General features: G+C 53.0%; 2 protein-coding genes and 1 pseudogene across 2 annotated transcripts; 1 reads left to right on the top strand and 2 right to left on the bottom strand.

Moving 5' to 3' along the window:
• Positions 1–373: 373 nt before the first annotated feature.
• On the bottom strand, positions 374–5,260 carry LOC149919324 (E3 ubiquitin-protein ligase PHF7-like). The gene is made up of 9 exons (XM_090133917.1): positions 5,094–5,260; positions 4,680–4,771; positions 4,487–4,588; positions 4,105–4,229; positions 3,786–3,948; positions 3,588–3,694; positions 3,256–3,369; positions 2,987–3,105; positions 374–2,822 (listed from the first exon to the last, which is right to left on the bottom strand). Exons 1-9 carry the CDS (start codon positions 5,137–5,139, stop codon positions 2,140–2,142), a joined length of 1,551 nt encoding a protein of 516 aa, XP_089990043.1. The 5' UTR covers positions 5,140–5,260; the 3' UTR covers positions 374–2,139.
• A 4,721-nt stretch (positions 5,261–9,981) lies between these two features.
• LOC149919323 (E3 ubiquitin-protein ligase PHF7-like) lies at positions 9,982–13,742 on the bottom strand. Its single transcript, XM_090133911.1, has 9 exons — positions 12,983–13,742; positions 12,569–12,660; positions 12,376–12,477; positions 11,994–12,118; positions 11,675–11,837; positions 11,477–11,583; positions 11,145–11,258; positions 10,876–10,994; positions 9,982–10,711 (listed from the first exon to the last, which is right to left on the bottom strand). The coding sequence occupies exons 1-9, from the start codon at positions 13,026–13,028 to the stop codon at positions 10,029–10,031; spliced, it is 1,551 nt and encodes a 516-aa protein (XP_089990037.1). The 5' UTR covers positions 13,029–13,742; the 3' UTR covers positions 9,982–10,028.
• Positions 13,743–14,583: 841 nt separating this feature from the next.
• Positions 14,584–24,077, top strand: LOC149919322 (uncharacterized; annotated as a pseudogene).
• Positions 24,078–25,735: the final 1,658 nt, after the last annotated feature.

The following is a 25,735-nucleotide window of genomic DNA, read 5'->3' as shown; positions in this document are numbered from 1 at the left end:
CCTTGCACGTGGCCTTGTTGAACCTCGTCATGTTCGTTCACATGGGCCCACTTCTGCAGCCTGTCCAGGTCCCTCTGGATGCCTTCCCTTCCCTCCAGTGTGTCTATCCTCTGCACCGCTCAGCTTGGTGTCGTCTGCAAACTCGCTGAGGATGCGCTCAATGCCATCATCTGTGTCCTTGAGAAAGGCGTTGAAGAGCACCGATCCCAAGGCTGACCCCTACGGGACACCTCTCGTGACCGGCCTCCACCCAGACATGGAACCGTTGATCACAGCCCTTTGGCTGCAATCAGCCAACCACTCCTTAATCCATCAGTCCATGCTTCAAATCCATACCATTCCCATTTCGAGAGAAGGATGTGGTGAGGGACCATGTCAAAGGCTTTGCGGAAGGCCAGGGAGATGACATCCCTCGCCTTTTCCCCGTCCACCGATGCCACCACTCCATCACAGAGGGCCACCAGATTGATTGGTCAGGCAAGATCTGCCCTTGGTGAAGCCACGCTGGCTGTCTCGGATCGCCTCTTGGGCTCGTGTGTGCCTTACCGTGGTAAGCAGGAGGACCGGCTCCATGATCATCCCAGGCACAGAGGTGAGGCTCGCCAGCCTCTAGGTCCCTGGGTCGTCCTTTCTCCCCTCCTTAGAATTGGAGTCGTGTTTCCTTTTCTCCAGTCACCGGGGATTTCACCCAACCGCCATGGTTTCTCAAATATGATGGAGAGCGGCTCTTGTAAGGCGTCACCTCCGCTCGGTCCATCTCACACCTGGACCAGGAAGTTATCCTCAACAGGCTCCAGGAATCTCCTGGATTGTCTGCCACCCGCCGTGCCGCTATCCCAGCGGATATACACCCGGGTGGTTGAAATCCCCCATCAGGACGAGAGCCCGCAAGCGTGACACTTGCTGCAGCTGAAGCAAGAAGGCCTCGTCAACAGGCTCCCCCTGATCAGGTGGCCCGTTGTAGACCCCAATAAAAGCAATTTTTGATGCCCTCTACTGAGACTGGCCTCATCCTCTTGACAGCCACCATTTCAGTATTGATAAGCATTGATGAGATCCCCTCTCAGACTACTCCAAGCTAAACAGCAGTAGGTGCGTCAGCCTTTCCTGCTGAGGAAGATGCTCCCCCAGGCCCCTCATCGTCTTTGCAGTCCATTGCTGGGCTCTCCAGCAATGTTCCCTGTCTTTCTTGAGCCCAGAACTGGACACCCGACTCCAGGTGTGGCCTCAGCGGGGCAGAATAGAGGGAGAGGTGAACTTCTTTTGCCCGGCTGGCCAGGCTCTTTTGAATGCACCCCAGGCTGCCATTGGTCTTCTTGGCCACAAGGTGGCACTCTGATGGCTCCCGACCACCCCCACCGGCCACCGGGGACCCCGGGTCCTTCTCCGCAGAGCTTCTCTCCAGCAGCTCAGCTCCTAAGTTTACAGAAGCGTGCCCTTGTTCCTCCCGAGGTGTTGGGCCCTGCATTCACTCAGCCTTCTTGAACCTCTCCAGGTTCCTCTGCGCCCAGTTCTCCAGGCTGTGCAAGGGCTGCAGAGCAGCCTTTGCTCAGCCACTGGGAAGGTGCTGAGGAGGAGAAAAGCCTGTGATCCCAGCGCCCTAGTCTGCCCGCATCAGGACGCGTGAAGAAAAAGAAGCAGACAAAGAAATGTGTGGGGGTTGGTTGGGTTTATTGTGTTGGACACTTGGGACTAGAGCCAGCACATGGTACTGGCCCGCAGCTGTTTCCATGCCATCTATTTTCAGGCTAGTTGCGCAGGGGGGCAGATGTTGGCTCTGATCTGAGACCCAGGAGTGACTTCGTGCCTGGGATACCCCCCTGTTGGAACCGCCTCCACGTCATCTACTTTCGGGGCTGATTGTAGGGGGGGCGGCAGATGTTGGGTCGATGTTGGAGCCAGGAGTGACAACATGCCTGGATAGACCACACTGTTGGAACAGCTGCCATGACATAATTTTGGGGACTGGCTGTTTGGGGGGGGAGGGGCAGGGACAGGGGCGGGGATGCTGACATTGATGTTGGATCCAGGAGTGACTTCATGCCCGGGAGAGCCCCCGCTGGTGGAACACGCCATCCATCGTTTTGGGGCTTCTGGCGGGGGGGGATGTTGGCTTCGATGTTAGACCCGGGAGTGGCTTCATGGCCAGGATAGCCTCCGCTGCCGGGACTTTTTCCTGGAGCCTCCTCTGAGCCGGCTGTGGACATTTGGGGCTCGTTGTGCCACTGAGGAATGGCTTTGCGTGCGGGCCTCCCCTGGCTGCCTGGGCCATTCCGCAGTGTGTGAGCGCAGGGGAGCCCCCAAGGACCTCCGCGTTGCCGCTCTGGTGGTGCTGCGGGTCCTGTTCTGAGCAGCTGGAGATGGTGTTCGCCTGCTGCCTTGAGGTCTTCTGGTCCGGCTCTGGGATGGTGGGGCCCGACCTTGCAGCGGGGAGCGGCTTCGTGTGGGGCTTGTTCTCCGCTGCCTGGGACGCCTCCTGCGTGCAGCTGCTGTGGCTGCTCTGGAGGATCCCGATCTGCCCCGTCTGGTGGAGATGCGGGAGCCGCTTTCAATGGCTGGGGGGGGTGTTTGGCTGCTCCCATGCCGTGCTTGGTGCTGCTCCTCTGTATCCTGATGGTCAGGAATATGTGAGCAGATTGTCCCCAGCCCACTGGTGTGGCAGCTGAGCTCCGGCAGCTGGGGCCTGTGTGATGGCCCGGAGACAGCTGCCTGGCTGTCGGGGCTGGAGCAGCTGTTCTGAGGTGCCTGGGGGCTGTGGGATGGCTCCAGGCTCTCGTGGCTGGCAGTGCGGAGTGCCGCGAGCTCCGAGATGGTGCTGGAGGCTGTAAGGGGAGGCGGAAGGTCAGCAGGAGGAACCTGTAGCCCCGGGTAGGGACGGGCTGCCATCCCTCCTGGGGCAGAGAGACTCTGGCAAAGCTGCCCCGAGCACTTGCTGCCAGGCCTTGCCTGGCCCCAGCCCCGTGCCACGCGACTCATCGTCTCTTACCGGTACCCAGGCCAGCACATCTGTCACAGTCCCACATGTTCATGCGGATGCTTGAGGAGGAGCACTGTCGGTGGGTGCTCTCTGCTCCACAGGAGCTGCACACGATCAGCTGCCAGGGCCTGGGAAGTAAAGGGGTTGTGGCTGTGAGGACCAAGTGAGCCATGCCAGGGAGTCCCCGACACATCTCTGCTGCTCAGTCTTTGCTCCCCCAGCCTGTGCTGAGGCCGAGATCCCCCACGGAGCCGCAGAGAGCTGCCGCGGTAACTCACCCCTCTTCTTCTGCCAGCTCCCTGCCTCCATGGTAAAAGCACACGATGGCATCACAGCGCCTGTGCCTCTGTAGAAGTGCAGCGAATGCACGATTGTCCTTCCGTACTGGTCTCCTACAAGAGAAGGGAGGGAAAGTGATGAGGCCCCAGCGTCCCCAGCATCAGATCCAAGGTTATCCCATCTCACCCAGCCCAACCCCATTTCCAGCTTCTCCATGAAGCTGAGGCACGAGCTCCTATGACGGCCAAGGGCCAGGCCTGCCGAGACACTCCCTGGGCAGGCCCGGTGCTCGCGCCTTCTCATCTGCACGGCTTGGCAGAAGGACACCAACCTGTCCGGGATTTGGATCCCAATGATGGACATCTCAATACGGAACAGAGCGTTGTCTTGACAGACAGGGCAGCGGAAGCACGCCATGCCATCATTCAGGGCCTGTTGCTGCAGGACAAGAACAAGCAGGGTGAGCGTGAGCAGAGCCTGGTGCTGCTTAGCAGTAAGCGTGCCTGCAGGGTGAGGGGAGGACTCCTACCTGGATGCAGCCCCGGTGGAACCAGGCATCTTTGCAAACCGGGCACGCCAGGGTGTGGTAGGAAGCGATGTTCCCCACGGCCCCATGGCAGATGACGCAGGCGGTGCCTTTTGCTGGAGCTGTCACTGCTGTCTGTCGAAGGCGGTGCTCAAAGCAGAAGGACCTGCGGGAAGATGGAAGGGATGGGCACGCTGAGAAGCCATGGGTGGAGGGCAGAGGACCACGAAGGAGCCCCAGGCCCTGTCTCTGGCTCCGGCAGGCTGCTGGGAGCTGTCGCTGTGGGATCCTCCCTGGCTCGGCTGCTGCTGACAGCCCTTACCTGTGCTGCCCAAAGAACTGGGTGACGCATTGCCCGTCCTTGGCACACGGCAGGTGGAAGCTTCGTCCACAGCCGCTCTCTGCGCACGTGATGGCAGTGCCCCTCTCTCCACAAACACAGCATTGCTGGAAAGAGCAGAACAGCCCCATCAGCAGCAGGCTCAGGGCCTCCACAGCCGGCCCCACACGTCTGGGCAGGGCACAGGATGTGGGAACTGCTTGGTCACACTCTACAAAGCCGCCTGGCGGACAGGGCGCAACTCCAGTCGCAGGACTTTGTCCTGGAGGCGGTTGGAAAGGCTGCAATTGCTTTCTTTGTGTCCAGGCTAAGCCGGTGTGAGGCTCTCGGGGCACAAATCTGCCTGCTCCGTTCAGGTCCTCACCTTCTGCTTTGCCTGCTTGACCTTGCATGACAGGGCAGCAAGGTCAATGGCCACAGTTCCCTCCTCGGTTGGTGTTTCGTCAAAGGAGATGTTGGCAAAAATCTGTAGGAGAGAAAAGAGCAGGATCACATGAGGAAGGGAAGGAGGGGAGCATCCCGGCAGGAAGCAGTCAGGACCGCTCAAGGGAACTCACCAAGCAGAACTCATGGACCCAAAACCAGATCTGGTTAAATATGCGCCCAAAGGTGTCCGGGTCGACATCTGCCCGGCCACACAGCACACACACTGCAGAGGAGAGAGCAAATGGGAGCAGCGGTGAGCAGCTGGCGGGGCCAGGTGTCCCTGAGGGCCGTCCCCAGGGTCCTGCTCTGGCTGGAGGTCCTGCCGTGCTGGCTGGAGGCGGTGGAGGGGAAGGGGCCACGGCAGGCCCAAGGCAGCCACAGCCCAAGCTGGGCCCCCTTGCCAAGGAGCAGAGGGGCCCTGCCCCATGCCTGTCTGGGAGCTCCTGCCTGCCCCTTCCTCCCCTCTCAGCTCTCAGCCGCAGGCAGAGCCCCAGCACCCCTCTGCCCAGCGTCGGGAACTGGGCTCAGGGATGCTGTGCTCTCACCTGGCTCTTGCGAGTCGGAGACCTTCCGCTTCCTAGCATACATCATTTGCGTCGACGGTGAGCACTGCGAGAGTCCCTCCTCTCTCTGCGCCTCACCAGGCCGCACTGACGCTCCACCTGAGCCCGGCAGCCTTTGCTCTGCTCCAAGCCTCGCGCGTCACAATGGCCGCTCCGTGACACCCATTGTGACATCACGGTCACCGCCTCATGGGCGCGGGCCCTTGGCTTCCAAGCAGGAGGGTGGCAGCTCCACGGTTTCTCCGGGCAACAGAATCATAGAATCACAAGGTTGGACAGGACATACAAGACCATCTAGTCCAACCGTCCCCCCATCACCATCACCATTACTACCACGAGCCACTAAACCATATCTCGTAGCTCCTCATCCAGGCGCCTCCTGAACGCTGCCAGGGACGGCGACTCCACCGTCTCCCTGGGCAGGCCATTCCAGTGCCTGACCTCTCTGGGGGAGAAAGTTTTTCCTCATGTCTAATCTAAACCTCCTCTGGTACAATTGTGGCCATTTCCGTGGGTCCTGTTTGTTGCCTGGGAGAAGAGGCCAAACCCCTCCTCATCACAGCCTCCCTTTAGGAAGTTGTAGAGTGCAATGAGGTCTCCCCCGAGCCTCCTCTTCTCCAGACTAAACAATCCCAGCTCCCTCTGCCGCTCCTCGTAAGACTTGTGCTCCAGACCCCTCACCATTTTTGTTGCCCTTTTCTGGATTCGTTCCAGGGTCTCACCGTCTTTCTTGTGGTGAGGGGTCCCAAACTGAACACAATACTCGAGGGGCGGCCTCACCAGTGCTGACTACAGGGGGATGATTACCTCTCTGCTCCTGCTGGCCACGCTATTTCTAATGCAGGCCAGGGTGCCGTTGGCCCTCTTGGACACCTGGGCACGCTGTCGGCTCATGTTCAGCCAAGCATCAACCAACCACCACCCCCAGGTCCCTTGCCTCTTCACAGTCATCCTGCCACTCGTCTCCAAGCCTATAGCGCTGCATGGGGTTACTGTGGCCAAAGTGCAGGACCCGGCACTTGGCCTTGTTGAACCTCATCCCATTCACCTCAGCCACATAAGCGATCCAGCTTATCTAGATCCCCCTGAAGGGCCTCCCCAGCCTCAGGCAGGTCGACGCTACCTCCCAACTTGGTGTCATCTGCAAACCTCCTGAGGGCGCACGCAATCCCTTCATCTAGCTCATCAGTAAAGATATTAAACAAGATGGGCCCCAGTACCGACCCCTGGGGGACACCACTTGCGACGGGTCACCAGCCGGACTTAACTCCATTAACCACTACCTGCTAGAGGGCACGGCCCTCTAACCGGTTCCTTACCCTAAGAAGGGTATACCTGTCCAGGCCACGGGCAGCCAGTTTCCCCAGGAGGGTACTGTGAGAGACCGTGTCAAAGGCTTTGCTGATGTACTCTACGGAGACTACATCAACAGCCCTTCCCTCGTCTAGCAGTCTGGTCACCCAGTCGTAGAAGGAGATGAAGTTGATCAAGCACGACCTGCCTTTGAAACAATTTCCTCCCAACACACAATGTCCATCGCCCCCCTTTTTGTCAGTAAAACTGGGGCCAGTGTTATTTTACATTATGCTCACTCATGGACGTACCACTCAATAAAGAACCTAGCTCCCACCGAAAAACAAACAATAAAACAAACAATAAAAGCAATCAAGATCAAGGCTGATGTTTCTATTTCTCTTCAAACACTTTATCCAGCACAGCTGATTCCCTCGATTGCTCAACGCCTTTCTCCAAGGTTGTCCATCCACTTGCCTGGCTAACACACCAGATCTGCCTTGGAAGGCTACCTCTCCGTCACGGCTGACAAGGATCACCTCCAGAAGGTGAAAATGGCCAGCCGGGTGTCCACCAGGACACCCAGGTCCTTCTGTGCAGAGCTCTTCTCCAGCGGGTCAGCCCCTCGCCTGGACTGACGTGTGCGGATATTCCCCCCCAGGTGTACCACCCTGCACTCGCACTTGTAAAACCCCACCAGGTTCCTCTTTGGCCAGCTCTCATCGTGGCTAACTGTCTCTAAATGGCAGCACTGCCTTCCGGCGTGTCCGCCACATCTAGACACAGGCCAGGGGTACACTTTGTCCCTTCATCCAGGTCCTTGCTGAAGATGTTAATGTCCTCCCAGATTGGCAGGGTAGGTCCTGAATAACCCATCCCATCCAAGCTGTGGAAGGTGGCGTATGTGGAAAACACAGCGGAGCGTTGTTTCATTTTTCGTTGAATCATAGCAACGGTTTGAGTTGGAAGGGACCTTTCAGATCATCTAGTTCCAAGCCCCCTGCTATAGACAGGGACACCTCCCACCCGACCAGGTTGCTCAAGGCCCCATCCAGCCTGGCCTTGAATGCTTCCAGGGACGGGGCATCCACAGCCTCCTTGGGCAGCCTGTTCCAGTGCCTCACCACCCTCCGAGTGAAAAACTTCCTCCAGAAATCTAACCTAAACCTCCCCTGTCTTAGCTGAAAGCCATTCTCCCTTGCCCTATCACTATCAACCCACGTTAAAAAGCCGTTCCCCCTCCTTCCCTTTGAGTACTGGAAGGCCACAATGAGGTCTCCCCAGAGCCTTCTCTTCTCCATGCTAAAGAAGCCCAGTTCCCTCAATATTTCTTCAAAGGAGAGGTGCTGCGGCCCTCTGAACATCACTCCCTCTCCCGGCAAGCAACCCCTTGTTTCATGATGCCCAGGATACAGCTGGCCTGCTCTCAAAAAGTTCTTCCCCCGGTCACTGTAAGTACCTGGGATTGCTCCAGCCCAAGCACAACACCTTGCACGTGGCCTTGTTGAACCTCGTCATGTTCGTTCACATGGGCCCACTTCTGCAGCCTGTCCAGGTCCCTCTGGATGCCTTCCCTTCCCTCCAGTGTGTCTATCCTCTGCACCGCTCAGCTTGGTGTCGTCTGCAAACTCGCTGAGGATGCGCTCAATGCCATCATCTGTGTCCTTGAGAAAGGCGTTGAAGAGCACCGATCCCAAGGCTGACCCCTACGGGACACCTCTCGTGACCGGCCTCCACCCAGACATGGAACCGTTGATCACAGCCCTTTGGCTGCAATCAGCCAACCACTCCTTAATCCATCAGTCCATGCTTCAAATCCATACCATTCCCATTTCGAGAGAAGGATGTGGTGAGGGACCATGTCAAAGGCTTTGCGGAAGGCCAGGGAGATGACATCCCTCGCCTTTTCCCCGTCCACCGATGCCACCACTCCATCACAGAGGGCCACCAGATTGATTGGTCAGGCAAGATCTGCCCTTGGTGAAGCCACGCTGGCTGTCTCGGATCGCCTCTTGGGCTCGTGTGTGCCTTACCGTGGTAAGCAGGAGGACCGGCTCCATGATCATCCCAGGCACAGAGGTGAGGCTCGCCAGCCTCTAGGTCCCTGGGTCGTCCTTTCTCCCCTCCTTAGAATTGGAGTCGTGTTTCCTTTTCTCCAGTCACCGGGGATTTCACCCAACCGCCATGGTTTCTCAAATATGATGGAGAGCGGCTCTTGTAAGGCGTCACCTCCGCTCGGTCCATCTCACACCTGGACCAGGAAGTTATCCTCAACAGGCTCCAGGAATCTCCTGGATTGTCTGCCACCCGCCGTGCCGCTATCCCAGCGGATATACACCCGGGTGGTTGAAATCCCCATCAGGACGAGAGCCCGCAAGCGTGACACTTGCTGCAGCTGAAGCAAGAAGGCCTCGTCAACAGGCTCCCCCTGATCAGGTGGCCCGTTGTAGACCCCAATAAAAGCAATTTTTGATGCCCTCTACTGAGACTGGCCTCATCCTCTTGACAGCCACCATTTCAGTATTGATAAGCATTGATGAGATCCCCTCTCAGACTACTCCAAGCTAAACAGCAGTAGGTGTGTCAGCCTTTCCTGCTGAGGAAGATGCTCCCCCAGGCCCCTCATCGTCTTTGCAGTCCATTGCTGGGCTCTCCAGCAATGTTCCCTGTCTTTCTTGAGCCCAGAACTGGACACCCGACTCCAGGTGTGGCCTCAGCGGGGCAGAATAGAGGGAGAGGTGAACTTCTTTTGCCCGGCTGGCCAGGCTCTTTTGAATGCACCCCAGGCTGCCATTGGTCTTCTTGGCCACAAGGTGGCACTCTGATGGCTCCCGACCACCCCCACCGGCCACCGGGGACCCCGGGTCCTTCTCGGCAGAGCTTCTCTCCAGCAGCTCAGCTCCTAAGTTTACAGAAGCGTGCCCTTGTTCCTCCCGAGGTGTTGGGCCCTGCATTCACTCAGCCTTCTTGAACCTCTCCAGGTTCCTCTGCGCCCAGTTCTCCAGGCTGTGCAAGGGCTGCAGAGCAGCCTTTGCTCAGCCACTGGGAAGGTGCTGAGGAGGAGAAAAGCCTGTGATCCCAGCGCCCTAGTCTGCCCGCATCAGGACGCGTGAAGAAAAAGAAGCAGACAAAGAAATGTGTGGGGGTTGGTTGGGTTTATTGTGTTGGACACTTGGGACTAGAGCCAGCACATGGTACTGGCCCGCAGCTGTTTCCATGCCATCTATTTTCAGGCTAGTTGCGCAGGGGGGCAGATGTTGGCTCTGATCTGAGACCCAGGAGTGACTTCGTGCCTGGGATACCCCCCTGTTGGAACCGCCTCCACGTCATCTACTTTCGGGGCTGATTGTAGGGGGGGCGGCAGATGTTGGGTCGATGTTGGAGCCAGGAGTGACAACATGCCTGGATAGACCACACTGTTGGAACAGCTGCCATGACATAATTTTGGGGACTGGCTGTTTGGGGGGGAGAGGCAGGGACAGGGGCGGGGATGCTGACATTGATGTTGGATCCAGGAGTGACTTCATGCCCGGGAGAGCCCCCGCTGGTGGAACATGCCATCCATCGTTTTGGGGCTTCTGGCGGGGGGGGATGTTGGCTTCGATGTTAGACCCGGGAGTGGCTTCATGGCCAGGATAGCCTCCGCTGCCGGGACTTTTTCCTGGAGCCTCCTCTGAGCCGGCTGTGGACATTTGGGGCTCGTTGTGCCACTGAGGAATGGCTTTGCGTGCGGGCCTCCCCTGGCTGCATGGGCCATTCCGCAGTGTGTGAGCGCAGGGGAGCCCCCAAGGACCTCCGCGTTGCCGCTCTGGTGGTGCTGCGGGTCCTGTTCTGAGCAGCTGGAGATGGTGTTCGCCTGCTGCCTTGAGGTCTTCTGGTCCGGCTCTGGGATGGTGGGGCCCGACCTTGCAGCGGGGAGCGGCTTCGTGTGGGGCTTGTTCTCCGCTGCCTGGGACGCCTCCTGCGTGCAGCTGCTGTGGCTGCTCTGGAGGATCCCGATCTGCCCTGTCTGGTGGAGATGCGGGAGCCGCTTTCAATGGCTGGGGGGGGTGTTTGGCTGCTCCCATGCCGTGCTTGGTGCTGCTCCTCTGTATCCTGATGGTCAGGAATATGTGAGCAGATTGTCCCCAGCCCACTGGTGTGGCAGCTGAGCTCCGGCAGCTGGGGCCTGTGTGATGGCCCGGAGACAGCTGCCTGGCTGTCGGGGCTGGAGCAGCTGTTCTGAGGTGCCTGGGGGCTGTGGGATGGCTCCAGGCTCTCGTGGCTGGCAGTGCGGAGTGCCGCGAGCTCCGAGATGGTGCTGGAGGCTGTAAGGGGAGGCGGAAGGTCAGCAGGAGGAACCTGTAGCCCCGGGTAGGGACGGGCTGCCATCCCTCCTGGGGCAGAGAGACTCTGGCAAAGCTGCCCCGAGCACTTGCTGCCAGGCCTTGCCTGGCCCCAGCCCCGTGCCACGCGACTCATCGTCTCTTACCGGTACCCAGGCCAGCACATCTGTCACAGTCCCACATGTTCATGCGGATGCTTGAGGAGGAGCACTGTCGGTGGGTGCTCTCTGCTCCACAGGAGCTGCACACGATCAGCTGCCAGGGCCTGGGAAGTAAAGGGGTTGTGGCTGTGAGGACCAAGTGAGCCATGCCAGGGAGTCCCCGACACATCTCTGCTGCTCAGTCTTTGCTCCCCCAGCCTGTGCTGAGGCCGAGATCCCCCACGGAGCCGCAGAGAGCTGCCGCGGTAACTCACCCCTCTTCTTCTGCCAGCTCCCTGCCTCCATGGTAAAAGCACACGATGGCATCACAGCGCCTGTGCCTCTGTAGAAGTGCAGCGAATGCACGATTGTCCTTCCGTACTGGTCTCCTACAAGAGAAGGGAGGGAAAGTGATGAGGCCCCAGCGTCCCCAGCATCAGATCCAAGGTTATCCCATCTCACCCAGCCCAACCCCATTTCCAGCTTCTCCATGAAGCTGAGGCACGAGCTCCTATGACGGCCAAGGGCCAGGCCTGCCGAGACACTCCCTGGGCAGGCCCGGTGCTCGCGCCTTCTCATCTGCACGGCTTGGCAGAAGGACACCAACCTGTCCGGGATTTGGATCCCAATGATGGACATCTCAATACGGAACAGAGCGTTGTCTTGACAGACAGGGCAGCGGAAGCACGCCATGCCATCATTCAGGGCCTGTTGCTGCAGGACAAGAACAAGCAGGGTGAGCGTGAGCAGAGCCTGGTGCTGCTTAGCAGTAAGCGTGCCTGCAGGGTGAGGGGAGGACTCCTACCTGGATGCAGCCCCGGTGGAACCAGGCATCTTTGCAAACCGGGCACGCCAGGGTGTGGTAGGAAGCGATGTTCCCCACGGCCCCATGGCAGATGACGCAGGCGGTGCCTTTTGCTGGAGCTGTCACTGCTGTCTGTCGAAGGCGGTGCTCAAAGCAGAAGGACCTGCGGGAAGATGGAAGGGATGGGCACGCTGAGAAGCCATGGGTGGAGGGCAGAGGACCACGAAGGAGCCCCAGGCCCTGTCTCTGGCTCCGGCAGGCTGCTGGGAGCTGTCGCTGTGGGATCCTCCCTGGCTCGGCTGCTGCTGACAGCCCTTACCTGTGCTGCCCAAAGAACTGGGTGACGCATTGCCCGTCCTTGGCACACGGCAGGTGGAAGCTTCGTCCACAGCCGCTCTCTGCGCACGTGATGGCAGTGCCCCTCTCTCCACAAACACAGCATTGCTGGAAAGAGCAGAACAGCCCCATCAGCAGCAGGCTCAGGGCCTCCACAGCCGGCCCCACACGTCTGGGCAGGGCACAGGATGTGGGAACTGCTTGGTCACACTCTACAAAGCCGCCTGGCGGACAGGGCGCAACTCCAGTCGCAGGACTTTGTCCTGGAGGCGGTTGGAAAGGCTGCAATTGCTTTCTTTGTGTCCAGGCTAAGCCGGTGTGAGGCTCTCGGGGCACAAATCTGCCTGCTCCGTTCAGGTCCTCACCTTCTGCTTTGCCTGCTTGACCTTGCATGACAGGGCAGCAAGGTCAATGGCCACAGTTCCCTCCTCGGTTGGTGTTTCGTCAAAGGAGATGTTGGCAAAAATCTGTAGGAGAGAAAAGAGCAGGATCACATGAGGAAGGGAAGGAGGGGAGCATCCCGGCAGGAAGCAGTCAGGACCGCTCAAGGGAACTCACCAAGCAGAACTCATGGACCCAAAACCAGATCTGGTTAAATATGCGCCCAAAGGTGTCCGGGTCGACATCTGCCCGGCCACACAGCACACACACTGCAGAGGAGAGAGCAAATGTGAGCAGCGGTGAGCAGCTGGCGGGGCCAGGTGTCCCTGAGGGCCGTCCCCAGGGTCCTGCTCTGGCTGGAGGTCCTGCCGTGCTGGCTGGAGGCGGTGGAGGGGAAGGGGCCACGGCAGGCCCAAGGCAGCCACAGCCCAAGCTGGGCCCCCTTGCCAAGGAGCAGAGGGGCCCTGCCCCATGCCTGTCTGGGAGCTCCTGCCTGCCCCTTCCTCCCCTCTCAGCTCTCAGCCGCAGGCAGAGCCCCAGCACCCCTCTGCCCAGCGTCGGGAGCTGGGCTCAGGGATGCTGTGCTCTCACCTGGCTCTTGCGAGTCGGAGACCTTCCGCTTCCTAGCATACATCATTTGCGTCGACGGTGAGCACTGCGAGAGTCCCTCCTCTCTCTGCGCCTCACCAGGCCGCACTGACGCTCCGCCTGAGCCCGGCAGCCTTTGCTCTGCTCCAAGCCTCGCGCGTCACAATGGCCGCTCCGTGACACCCATTGTGACATCACGGTCACCGCCTCATGGGCGCGGGCCCTTGGCTTCCAAGCAGGAGGGTGGCAGCTCCACGGTTTCTCCGGGCAACAGAATCATAGAATCACAAGGTTGGACAGGACATACAAGACCATCTAGTCCAACCGTCCCCCCATCACCATCACCATTACTACCACGAGCCACTAAACCATATCTCGTAGCTCCTCATCCAGGCGCCTCCTGAACGCTGCCAGGGACGGCGACTCCACCGCCTCCCTGGGCAGGCCATTCCAGTGCCTGACCACTCTCTGGGGGAGAAAGTTTTTCCTCATGTCTAATCTAAACCTCCTCTGGTACAATTGTGGCCATTTCCGTGGGTCCTGTTTGTTGCCTGGGAGAAGAGGCCAAACCCCTCCTCATCACAGCCTCCCTTCAGGAAGCTGTAGAGTGCAATGAGGTCTCCCCCGAGCCTCCTCTTCTCCAGACTAAACAATCCCAGCTCCCTCTGCCGCTCCTCGTAAGACTTGTGCTCCAGACCCCTCACCATTTTTGTTGCCCTTTTCTGGACTCGTTCCAGGGCCTCACCGTCTTTCTTGTGGTGAGGGGCCCCAAACTGAACACAATACTCGAGGGGCGGCCTCACCAGTGCTGACTACAGGGGGATGATTACCTCTCTGCTCCTGCTGGCCACGCTATTTCTAATGCAGGCCAGGGTGCCGTTGGCCCTCTTGGACACCTGGGCATGCTGTCGGCTCATGTTCAGCCAAGCATCAACCAACCACCACCCCCAGGTCCCTTGCCTCTTCACAGTCATCCTGCCACTCGTCTCCAAGCCTATAGCGCTGCATGGGGTTACTGTGGCCAAAGTGCAGGACCCGGCACTTGGCCTTGTTGAACCTCATCCCATTCACCTCAGCCACATAAGCGATCCAGCTTATCTAGATCCCCCTGAAGGGCCTCCCCAGCCTCAGGCAGGTCGACGCTACCTCCCAACTTGGTGTCATCTGCAAACCTCCTGAGGGCGCACGCAATCCCTTCATCTAGCTCATCAGTAAAGATATTAAACAAGATGGGCCCCAGTACCGACCCCTGGGGGACACCACTTGCGACGGGTCACCAGCCGGACTTAACTCCATTAACCACTACCTGCTAGAGGGCACGGCCCTCTAACCGGTTCCTTACCCTAAGAAGGGTATACCTGTCCAGGCCACGGGCAGCCAGTTTCCCCAGGAGGGTACTGTGAGAGACCGTGTCAAAGGCTTTGCTGATGTACTCTACGGAGACTACATCAACAGCCCTTCCCTCGTCTAGCAGTCTGGTCACCCAGTCGTAGAAGGAGATGAAGTTGATCAAGCACGACCTGCCTTTGAAACAATTTCCTCCCAACACACAATGTCCATCGCCCCCCTTTTTGTCAGTAAAACGGGCCAGTGTTATTTCACATTATGCTCACTCATGGACGTACCACTCAATAAAGAACCTAGCTCCCACCGAAAAACAAACAATAAAACAAACAATAAAAGCAATCAAGATCAAGGCTGATGTTTCTATTTCTCTTCAAACACTTTATCCAGCACAGCTGATTCCCTCGATTGCTCAACGCCTTTCTCCAAGGTTGTCCATCCACTTGCCTGGCTAACACACCAGATCTGCCTTGGAAGGCTACCTCTCCGTCACGGCTGACAAGGATCACCTCCAGAAGGTGAAAATGGCCAGCCGGGTGTCCACCAGGACACCCAGGTCCTTCTGTGCAGAGCTCTTCTCCAGCGGGTCAGCCCCTCGCCTGGACTGACGTGTGCGGATATTCCCCCCCAGGTGTACCACCCTGCACTCGCACTTGTAAAACCCCACCAGGTTCCTCTTTGGCCAGCTCTCATCGTGGCTAACTGTCTCTAAATGGCAGCACTGCCTTCCGGCGTGTCCGCCACATCTAGACACAGGCCAGGGGTACACTTTGTCCCTTCATCCAGGTCCTTGCTGAAGATGTTAATGTCCTCCCAGATTGGCAGGGTAGGTCCTGAATAACCCATCCCATCCAAGCTGTGGAAGGTGGCGTATGTGGAAAACACAGCGGAGCGTTGTTTCATTTTTCGTTGAATCATAGCAACGGTTTGAGTTGGAAGGGACCTTTCAGATCATCTAGTTCCAAGCCCCCTGCTATAGACAGGGACACCTCCCACCCGACCAGGTTGCTCAAGGCCCCATCCAGCCTGGCCTTGAATGCTTCCAGGGACGGGGCATCCACAGCCTCCTTGGGCAGCCTGTTCCAGTGCCTCACCACCCTCCGAGTGAAAAACTTCCTCCAGAAATCTAACCTAAACCTCCCCTGTCTTAGCTGAAAGCCATTCTCCCTTGCCCTATCACTATCAACCCACGTTAAAAAGCCGTTCCCCCTCCTTCCCTTTGAGTACTGGAAGGCCACAATGAGGTCTCCCCAGAGCCTTCTCTTCTCCATGCTAAAGAAGCCCAGTTCCCTCAATATTTCTTCAAAGGAGAGGTGCTGCGGCCCTCTGAACATCACTCCCTCTCCCGGCAAGCAACCCCTTGTTTCATGATGCCCAGGATACAGCTGGTCTTTTGGGCTGCAAGCACACACTGCTACCTCACGGTCAGCTTCTCATCCACCATGCGTTCTCCGTAGGCCTGCTCTCAAATAATATTTTGAGATTGCAATTATAAGTGCAAGAGGGACAGAGAGCACAATAACAACATTTTATTGAGCAAATTCTTAGCTACCAAGCACTGTGTTTTAACATAGCCACCAGCATTAGCATATGCAACCTCTCTAGCAGTGAAGAAGAGCCTGTATTCCATGCTAATGAAGATCTGCACTAGCAGAGGTATCTTCTCACACTTTTGCCACTCCTGAAAGGTACCATGTTCCACCTCACTCTGTTCACATACACTGTTTGGCGTCCAGAAAAGTTCAGCAGGCATCAGTCAATGTCATTGAATTCCATTTTTTTCACATTGATTTCATTACACTCTTGTTCACACACATTTCCATGTCAGATGCTGTTTTGTCAGACTGCTCCTCTTCTGCCACCTATCACATGGTGACAGAATGTGGTGAAATAGTGGTGGGAAGATTCAACCTCTACTGCCATACCACCAACATCTGCTTCAGACATCGTGGTCCAACATAATAAAATGGGAAGCATTGCTTTTGGAGCAGCCATCACATACGTACATGTAAGTAAAATGCAGAGTCCCTGTTAAATCCCCTCCATCTGTGACATATGGATTCTCTCTGTAAGTCTGCCACCACTCTGTGGCCCAACTTGGGGAAAGTCATCATGTTGTTTTGTGCTCCTGCTGTGCCTGGAGTCAGTGCCTTCTATTTGTGCTGTCAGTTGCCCAGGGCTGAGTATGCACCTCTCTTTAGAGGACATCAGCACAAATACAAAGACGATAAAACAGACCTTTGGTAAACTGGAAAACAGTGCAAGAAGAGCTGCATCAGTTCAACAGGGACAACCCCAGACCTCATTAGCTTTGCAGAGAAAAGTCAGTTGGAATTAAGTTATGCTTATCTGCCTCTCACCAAACAGCACCAATATCTTCACCTTTCCCAAATGCACTCCTATTGGAAAAACAATGGCGTATTCTGCACTCTCTCAGATTTATGTTGATGTCTTGTAGATTTTAGGTCATCCACTTTAAGCTCACAGTTTCTAAAAATGTGGGCTGGGTATTGGAACTAGATGATTGTAAAGGGCCCTTCCAAACTAAACCATTCTATGATTCTATTAATATGATGTATATGAAAGAAATAGGTCTCCTAAAACTAAAACAACTGCCTCTGAACAGGCAAAAAGTACTCATGGAGCAGCAGAATTGAGTTTTTGGCTTAGGCAAGTGTAGCTAAATGTAAATCGATGTGATTCCTGGAGTTAACATGTTGATGAAAATGATTCACCATAACTCTCTGTGTCTTTTGCATTCAGGCATGATACAGAACTTTATTTGACTGGCATTTGTTGACATTTTAGCATAAATTTACACTTTCTCAAGTCTGCAAAAGCCAGCAAATCTCATTAAAAAACGATATCGATACACCGTTGTGCCACCTTGTTCAGGATGCAAATTCAGTTCCTCCTTGTTGCCATACCCTGTTGAGCAAACATATGTCATGGCCTATGAATATGAAACTGGCAGATGTCTAATTGACCTGAATACATTGCCAGCATGTATCAGGATGAGTCAGTAGAAGGTCTTAGAAACCCCCACCAAATTTTCATCAAAACTAATGGGATGAATAAATGAATGCAGAGATGAATGACATGATGCAGAAAATGCAGAGAAGTTCTACATCTAGAACCACAAGCAATTAATTTAAATACAATTTTCTCTTCCCAGAGCTCCAGAAATCTTTATTTGGTTGTGTAGCAGGGAAGGAATGGAAACAGAGCCATTTAAGAAGCAGTCCAGATGGACACATACCAGCAAAGGACAAGAAAGTGTTTTTTTTTCTCTGGAGGGAACGGTCCTAGTTAAGCAGAAGGCACTGAGGAGACTCCTGTCATGAAATGAAGCTTTGAGCCATCAAGCTACTACATCCTGCAGGACAGAAGCACCCTGCTACTAATGAGCTGTCTGCACTTGAGTGAGAGCCAGCACAAGACATAACCCAAATGTGGGTGTCAGGCTTTGGCTTTCTCTTCACACCTCCCAGTATGAATGTGTCCTCCCCACCCAGAGACGTTTGAATGCAGCTGTAGCTGGAATATGTATTAAAATGTTTGTAAAAATTGACACAATATCAAATGTAGAAAAACTTACTATGCCACCATGTGAAGGAGGAATTGGATCCTGTCTGTGCGTACAGGGATGAGTGAAGGCAACAAGCAGGAATATCTTCTATTGCATCCTCGGGACTCAGGCAAGGGAGCACTGCTCAGTGTTTGCCCAGTGCTTTTCTATTTTCCAACGGCCTCCCCAACGATCCTAGGAGCCTGATACAATTCATATCCCTCAGATCTGAGCAAGCTGAGATATGTGGCAAAACTGTGAGTGCAACCGTTCACACACTATAAGGGTTCATGAAAAGTGGTTGTTGTGATTGTCGTTTGTGCAGACATCAGCTCTTCCACAAAACATTCACAGCAACTGAGCATAAGACAAGGATATTACAAATGATGAGTTTGAGCACATGGACCAGACCATAAGGGAGACCTTATTGCTCTCTTCCAATGTCTGAAAGGTGCTTACAGCGAGAGCAGGGTTGGTCCCTTCTCACTGGTGACAGGTGACAGGATGAGGGGAAATGGCCTTAAGTTGTGCCAGGGTGAATTTAGATTGAGTCACCATCCCTGAATGTGTTTAAAAACCATTGGTGTTCAGGGACATGATTTAGCAGAGGTTTGTTAGAGGTAGGGTAGTTTGGTTATACTGTGGTTGGACTCAATAATCTTTAAGGTCTTTTAGCACCTGAGCGATTCTATGATTCTATGATTCTTCACTTCACTATACTTATACACATGAGCTGCAGACTATTCATCCAAGATCAATGTTTCTTCTCAGTACAGGCATATCTGATTCTGCCAGCATTGTTGTGCAAAACACAGTACAAATTCAGAACATGTTTGCTGCTCGCCTTAAAAAATTTACGGTCTCTATCAAGAGACAGCTCAGGACTACTTAAAGGTATTTATATGGTGTGATACTCAACTTGCATGTGGTTCTGCATAGAGGGAAGGAAAGAAAAGAGTAAATATTCAGTTTATGACACATAAAGAGCAGAAGAAAGATGAGGCCATTGCATAGCAGGAAATGGGAATTCAAAGCACAGTATATGCTAGGTGAGAAGGAACTACAAAGAGAAGTGCTCCTCTTGAGGTTCATCTGTCTATCTGACCTGTCTTTGGAAGTGGAAGTGGAGATCCTATCCTAAAAAAAGTCACAGACTGGCTTGCTGTGAAGGGAGCCAGATTGCTTTGTTTGTTCCTTTAACAGTGAAATAGATGAACAGTTCTCAGTCCAAATCCTGGGATGGCACAGGCAGTAGTGTGAAGTCCAGTTCCCAAGAACTGAGTAGATAATTTAGACAGAAGTTAACAGAGGGGGAACTTCTACCAAATTTCACCAGGTTTAAGTGAAGCTGAATCTGCCATTTCATTCGTGTTCATCTTTCAGTTGCAGTCTTGTGATTTAAGCAACTAAACTCACAGCAAGATGAAATGTTCTCTGAGCCCACTGGGAAAATCTGCATCAATTTTTGTCCACAAAGCCTAGGAGCTACCATGTAAGGTGCATATGCCTCTGAGATACTGAATCAGATCCTTTTCTCTCATGACTTCCAAAGGAGAAAGAAAAACTGGGAGACTGACAGAAATCTGCCAGCTTTGAAAAGGGAAGCCAGGAGCTCAGAGAAGGTAAAGCATATGAATGGGGATGTTTTCTGTTCTCTGAATTATTGCTGTATTGAATGTGTCAATGCAACACAGTAAGTCAGAATGCAGAGAGAAAGTATATTCAGATTTAGCAAAGCCCATTATAGCTAGAAAGGCTCAGGAGAGATGTCCCAGCAAGACAGTGATGTAATAACTACAAGAAAATGTATTTCCAAAAAGCTAGGCCCTTAGCTAAAGTGTATGCACCAGGGGACCTCTCTGCAGAAAGCTTCAGTTATTATTTTCTTAAGATCCTTATTACATTTCCAGCTTTATAAAAACTGAGTAATTACAATCTTCAATTACCTCTTGGTGCCAACTCAATTTATGTCCTTTATACCAACTGCTTTTTGAACTGTTGGAGAGAAAAGATGATCTGGGTCAACTCATAAATGGTCTTTTCAATGTTTTATTAGCCAAAAGTCAGGACTTGTATTCTCAGGGAAGTGCCATCCTTTGACTGCTCCGAGAAGATGTAATGCACAGGCTGAAGGAGACGTACTATCAATATCAGGGTCCAAAATTGAGGTGATGCCAGTGGATCAGTCATTGAAGGTGTTTTATTTCTCCCTTTTTCCTTCCAAATGTCCTTGATAAAAATTCTGATATCCAGGCTAGAGAGATGGCACTAAATGGGAGGATCAATGGTTGTATCTTCCTGGCTTTAATAATTAAAGCTATTGAGCCATTATGTTTTGGATCAACAAACAGGGCTAACAGGTCACTCATCCCAGCCTTGTAAATTGATTATTTTTCAACAGACAATATTAGGGTCAGAGCAGCCTGACTGACCTGCCTTCCAGGGTCTTGATATAAACAACAGCTGATTGGGATCATCTGGCAGCAATTTGGCTCTGCCCATTCATTATTCTTAGCAGGAAAATACTTCTACAGCAGAAAAGAGAAGCATGTCTGTACTGAGTTTTCATCCTCCTTGAGCAGGACCTACCCCATGGAATGTAGGATTTACAGATGGTTGGGTTGTTTACAGCCTCTTAGGATTCAGGATCTAATTTTTATTTATAATCTTAGACTCGATCTTCTGGCTACCCTTCATTTTGGGAATCACATGCTGTGAAAAAAAAACGGGCAAAATGCTCTAAGGAACTTTATCATTCTGTTCTACTGTTTCAGCAGTCTAATGCAGATTCAGTAAGGAAAATGGGATTTTTTTCAATTGTTGGAAAACAGCCTTGAAAGGAGTGGGATGAAGGTGAAAGAGGACCTTAACCACTCCATCAACATCAGGGGATTCTCCCAAGTGACTCAATCTATCCTTCAAAATCTTACTTTGCAGTATTGCTTCCTTCCCAGGGAGTCCCTTTCCCATCTCCATTTATACTTGGCCACTCTCTGGGAGGAAAGCTGAGCCACATGCCTAAAATTGTAAAGGATTAGCCCTGGTGTGCTACTGCCTCCTTCCCTTAACACCATAGAAGTGATCCATAGACCACTTCCAGAATCTAGTTAAGGTTTTATCCTGCAAATTGCAATATTTCTTCCTCCTTGTAAGATTAGCTAGGTAATTATCCTTCCTTCCTGATTAAGGCTCTTTCGTGGGGGAAACATCTCTTCTCCATAGGCTTTCACTTTGCTGGCTACTCACTATAGCTCCAGGGATCCATATGGGCTAATTTGTCCTCCAGAGTGCACCCACACAGCAGTATTTCCAGCTAAGGATGCCACTGTTTTCTATCAGCTGATTTTTGGAGTCATCTGGGTCAAGACCTACAACAACAGCAAAAAAAGAATGCCCAGCTCCTGCATAACCCGTGCCTCAGGCAGGGTCTGAAGCAAGAAATGAGTGTTCATTTTATGGATGCTGCCCTGGTCTCTGTCCCCAAGACAGCTATTTAGCTATTGAAAGTTCTCAGAGGCATATCTGCATGGTGTACAGCCACTCTCTGATTGCTGCATAAATATTTCCATTATAACTCAGTCCTTGGAGACAAATTACAAAATTTGTCCCCTCCTCCTCCCTGTTCCAATGCGGAATGAGGTTTGTCTAGAAAGTGCTTTGCAGTCACTGAGGATTAAAGTTACTTTGTAATGCCAAATTCAGGTATAAGTTGCCAAAGGTCTTCTTTGCATAAAGGATTTTGAAGCGGAGACAAGCTGAAATTTGCTATTTGCAGCACAGTAAAACAATCCCCAGCAGAATATTATTCAGTGCTCTGGTTTCATCATTTTATAATTTCATCTGTCTGTATTTTGATAGTCATTTCCCAGTATTCAACTCAAGACTCTCTGGTGCATTGTAATGTTCCCATTCCTCCATTATGCCCCCATTGCAACTTTCCTAATCAAATCTTTCCTCTTCCCTCCTTCTCAGTCTGAACCTCCTCTCTTTTCCTTTAATACTTGCATGAGTTGGGAGCACTGGAATTTTACATTCCAGGTCAAATATTTTTGGTTGATTTGTCTTGCTTGTTTTGACAGAGGACCCTTGCGATTGTACATTCTACTGTCTTACTGTTCTCCCAGATAACACAGGCAGGGTGGCACCTTTACCACCAGGGATGCCCACTTGGCATATTTCACTGCAGAGACAATGATGTATATATTTTCAAAATATAGCAAAGTTAAATAGAAAAGAGCTGTTGTAAAGAAAAGTTTGGGTACGTAACAGGCATGTTTGTGTTCCTTCCTTGTTGTTCTTTAATAGTGCAGATTACATTAATCCTTTCCCAAATCCCAACATCAGAGCAGCTGCTGAGTGCGTCCCAGGCATCCCATTTTTGGGTGGTTTGTAGTCAGTTATCCCAGCTGCTGACAGCAGCTCAGCCCAAAGTGAACCAAAGTTCCTGAAGTCAGATGAGTGTAGCATATAGAAGAGAGAGCCAGCCCTGCATCATCAGAGTTTTCAGGTGTCTACCATGTTGTTGGTTTCATGATCCTAGCTGATTCCAAACTGCTTTCTATATTCAGTGCTCTAGAGTCGTGGGGGAGAGCCGTGCGGGCCCTGCGCAGGGCCATGCAGGAGCGGGAGACCTGGAGGGCGGCAGAGAGCCGTTTGTTGGCCACCCCGGGACTGGGAGTCGGGGCGGCCACGCGGACTTTGCACCCCTCTGACGATGACGTGTCCTCTCAATCGAACCCCGACCCGCCCACGGAGGGACAGAAACGTGCTAAATCCTTCTGGGGTGGGTTAATCGAGGAGGCCAGGGCTGCCGCGGGGAAATCAGAGCCTGAGGAAGTTTGGGCTCGACCGCCCCCCTATGCGCCCCAAGATGGCGCCGAGCCAGCAAAGGGAGGGCGGAGGGAAGACGCCCTCGGAGGGAACATCGAGGAGGTGTTAGATAAAGGCGGTGGGAGCGACCGGGAAGGTGAGGGGAGCGTGAGTGAAGGGTGGAAAGCCAATCAGAGCGGCCGTCTGAAGAAATGCCGCTGTGGGGCGAACATCCCGCTGGGCAGAGGGCGGGACGAACCAAGAGGGAGGGAACGGCCTGCCCGCAAGGGAGGCGGGCGGGGCCGGAGCCTAACAAAAAGGTACGGGAAACCGGAAGTGGCCGCTCAGTCGGGCTCTGACTCCGGATCAGACAGTAGCTGCGACGAGTGGTTCGCAATTGACTTAAACTCGGAGGAGGAGGGAATGAATACGAACAGAGTTAAGAGCCGAAATGTTCCCATCCAAATTAAAGAGAAACCGCGAGGGGGAGAAATCCCTCTTACAGACTGGAGGAAAATAAAGATCGCATGCGCCGACTGGGCCCCATCGGCCACACTAGCGTTCCCGGTCCGGGTGATGGATGGGGGACAGAGGGTCCACTCGCCGATAAACCCTAGGGATATACAAGCAATTGTTAAGGCAGTTGCAGATAAAGGGCTTAACTCAGCTATGGTCTCCACCCTTATAGATGGTGTTTTTGGGGGAGACGATATGCTCCCATTTGACCTAAAACAAACCTGTAGACTAATTTTTGACGGAGCAGGGATGATTGTTTTTAAACAAGAATGGGAAGATAACTGTGCAAGACAACTAGCTCAACTAACTGGGGCAGATCACCCGCTACATGGTTCCAGCCTGCAGCGGCTGATGGGTACAGACCCAACAATGATTACCTCCCAAGCACAGGCCCTGGGCCTCCATCCCCATGAAGTTATGACAACTACTTGTGCGGCCAGGGATACTATTCGCACAGCCTCTAAAGTTATTGTTAAGCCATCGCCATGGTCCACCATAAGACAAAATGAAAGTGAGAGCTTTACACAATTTGTAAATTGCCTCCAGGCAGCAGTCGACTCCTCGACCCTGCCTGCGGAAGCGAAAGGCCCGGTTGCAACCAAGGCGGCCCACAAGAGTGTGCCGGCCACAGGCGGCGTGACCAGCCCGGCACGGTGGTGCTGCACAAGATCCGCCGCTACCGGAAGTCCACGGAGCTGCTGATCCACAAGCTGCCCTTCCAGCGCCTGGTGTGTGAGATCACGCAGGACTTCAAGACCGACCTGCGCTTCCAGAGCCCAGCCATAGGCGAGCGAGGCCTACCTGGTGGGGCTCTTCGAGGACATCCAGCTCACCCGGCGCATCTGTGGGGAGCGTGCCTGAGGCCACAGCCCATCCCCCTTTCTCTTCCAATTAACATCATGTTGGTAGAGCACCAACAACTGTTATAAGAATGTTCTTGTTCAGAGCACCTTGTTTTCTATTTGAGTTTTCTATTGAAGATTGTTCTATTCAAGTTTTCTATTGAAGATTGTTATATATTGTTATATTTTACCTAATTTAATTGTGCATAGGGAGGAGGGAAATGTGGTAGTGAGGGTCTGGCGCCCGGAAGATATCGCGTTGTACGGGAAGACAGGGTCCCCCTCCCGATAGCCAATAGCGTTCAGTGCCCAGGTTATATAAGGCCGTTTTTCCCGCCAATAAACGCCATTTGCCGTCCACCACATTGGTGTCAGCGAGCCGATGGACTGAGCGACCTGGGATTGGTCGCCGTGCTGTTCCCGAACCAGGTCGCCACGCCTACAATAGGCAACACCTTCCAAACTAAAAATCTTCAACCGGCCCCTCTTCATCTTGTAAACAACTTCAAGCTGCAAGACAGCTCGTTGAAATTCAAATCTTTAATAATTATCGTCATTGAGAACCATGGAAAACGTTAGGTGTGTATGAAATACAAAAAGCAACACATTCACATCCTCTCACTCGCTCACATTCCTGATTAGGTTGTTGTTTTTTTTTCTCCAACTCTTAGAGCCTTATCATATGCTGCTCATTTTGACTCAACTGCATAAATTCACCATATCTTTCTGACCCCTTTTACGTCCCTTTACAAGGGTGGATAGTGATAGGATAAATGGGAATGGTTTTAAACTGAGACGGGGGGTTTAGGTTAGATATTAGGAGGAAGTTTTTCACCCAGAAGGTGGTGACACACTGGAACAGGTTGCCCAAGGAGGTTGTGGATGCCCCATCCCTGGAGGCATTCAAGGCCAGGCTGGATGTGGCTCTGGGCAGCCTGGTCTGCTGGTTGGCGACCCTGCACATAGCAGGGGGGTTGAAACTAGATGGTCATTGTGGTCCCTTTCATTGTGGCCATTCTATGATTCTATGACTCTATGACCCTGATTCTCTTCATAAAGATTTGTGGATCTGTTGGATGTCAGTATTTGCCCCAGCTGATACCTGATATGATTTGGATGCAAATATAGGGCCAGATAGAAGAGAAATTCCAAAATTCTTGTCTGCACTGATCCAGAACTGCAAGCTTGGCCATTCTATTCCAGAAAATTCATGTGGGAGAGAGGTAACAAATCCCTTAACCCCAGAAAAAAAAAGAAAAATAGATCAGAGATCCACCTTATTAATCTGTAGACAGACAAGCATACAAACCCACTGGAGATAAGATTTCATAAATTCCACTACTCGCAGAAGTATTTCATTCTAGCTTTGGAAATTTTCTGCTTTGTGTACTAGAAGCTTCAGGCAAGAGAAACAATGAAAAAATTGAACTGAAGTAAAACTCCCAGTATCAACAGCACACTTTTGTATTTTCAAGGTAAACAAAAGTGCAACCAATCCATCCAAAATGAGACATCAGACAACAAATTTCAACTCTTCCCTAGCAGAAAATGGGGCATAACTTTCAGCAGCCGAATAGTCCTTTTGGCCTTAAATTTAATTTACTATCAAGTTATATAAGAGAAAGATAACATGACAGTTGTTGTATTTCTATAGCACTTTTGACAAAGTAAATGTAT

This window comes from Phasianus colchicus, chromosome 1 (assembly GCF_987193195.1).
Source record: "Phasianus colchicus chromosome 1, bPhaCol1.hap1.1, whole genome shotgun sequence".
NCBI classification, from domain to species: Eukaryota; Metazoa; Chordata; class Aves; order Galliformes; family Phasianidae; genus Phasianus; species Phasianus colchicus.
The sequence above is the reverse complement of the archived record's forward strand: the minus strand, read 5'-3'. Positions and strand labels throughout refer to the sequence as shown.

What these genes read in the sequence shown, in the direction of transcription:
- LOC149919323 (XM_090133911.1), bottom strand. Translation starts at nt 13,028, where the DNA reads ATGATGTATGCTAGGAAGCGGAAGGTCTCCGACTCGCAAGAGCCAG. An exon ending in CTCCGACTCGCAAGAGCCAG is followed by an intron (nt 12,661 to 12,982) that starts GTGAGAGCACAG and finishes TCTCCTCTGCAG; the next exon opens with TGTGTGTGCTGTGTGGCCGG. An exon ending in CAGTTCTTTGGGCAGCACAG is followed by an intron (nt 11,838 to 11,993) that starts GTAAGGGCTGTC and finishes ATCTTCCCGCAG; the next exon opens with GTCCTTCTGCTTTGAGCACC.
- LOC149919324 (XM_090133917.1), bottom strand. Translation starts at nt 5,139, where the DNA reads ATGATGTATGCTAGGAAGCGGAAGGTCTCCGACTCGCAAGAGCCAG. An exon ending in GGGATCCAAATCCCGGACAG is followed by an intron (nt 3,370 to 3,587) that starts GTTGGTGTCCTT and finishes CTTCTCTTGTAG; the next exon opens with GAGACCAGTACGGAAGGACA. An exon ending in ATGTGCTGGCCTGGGTACCG is followed by an intron (nt 2,823 to 2,986) that starts GTAAGAGACGAT and finishes CTCCCCTTACAG; the next exon opens with CCTCCAGCACCATCTCGGAG.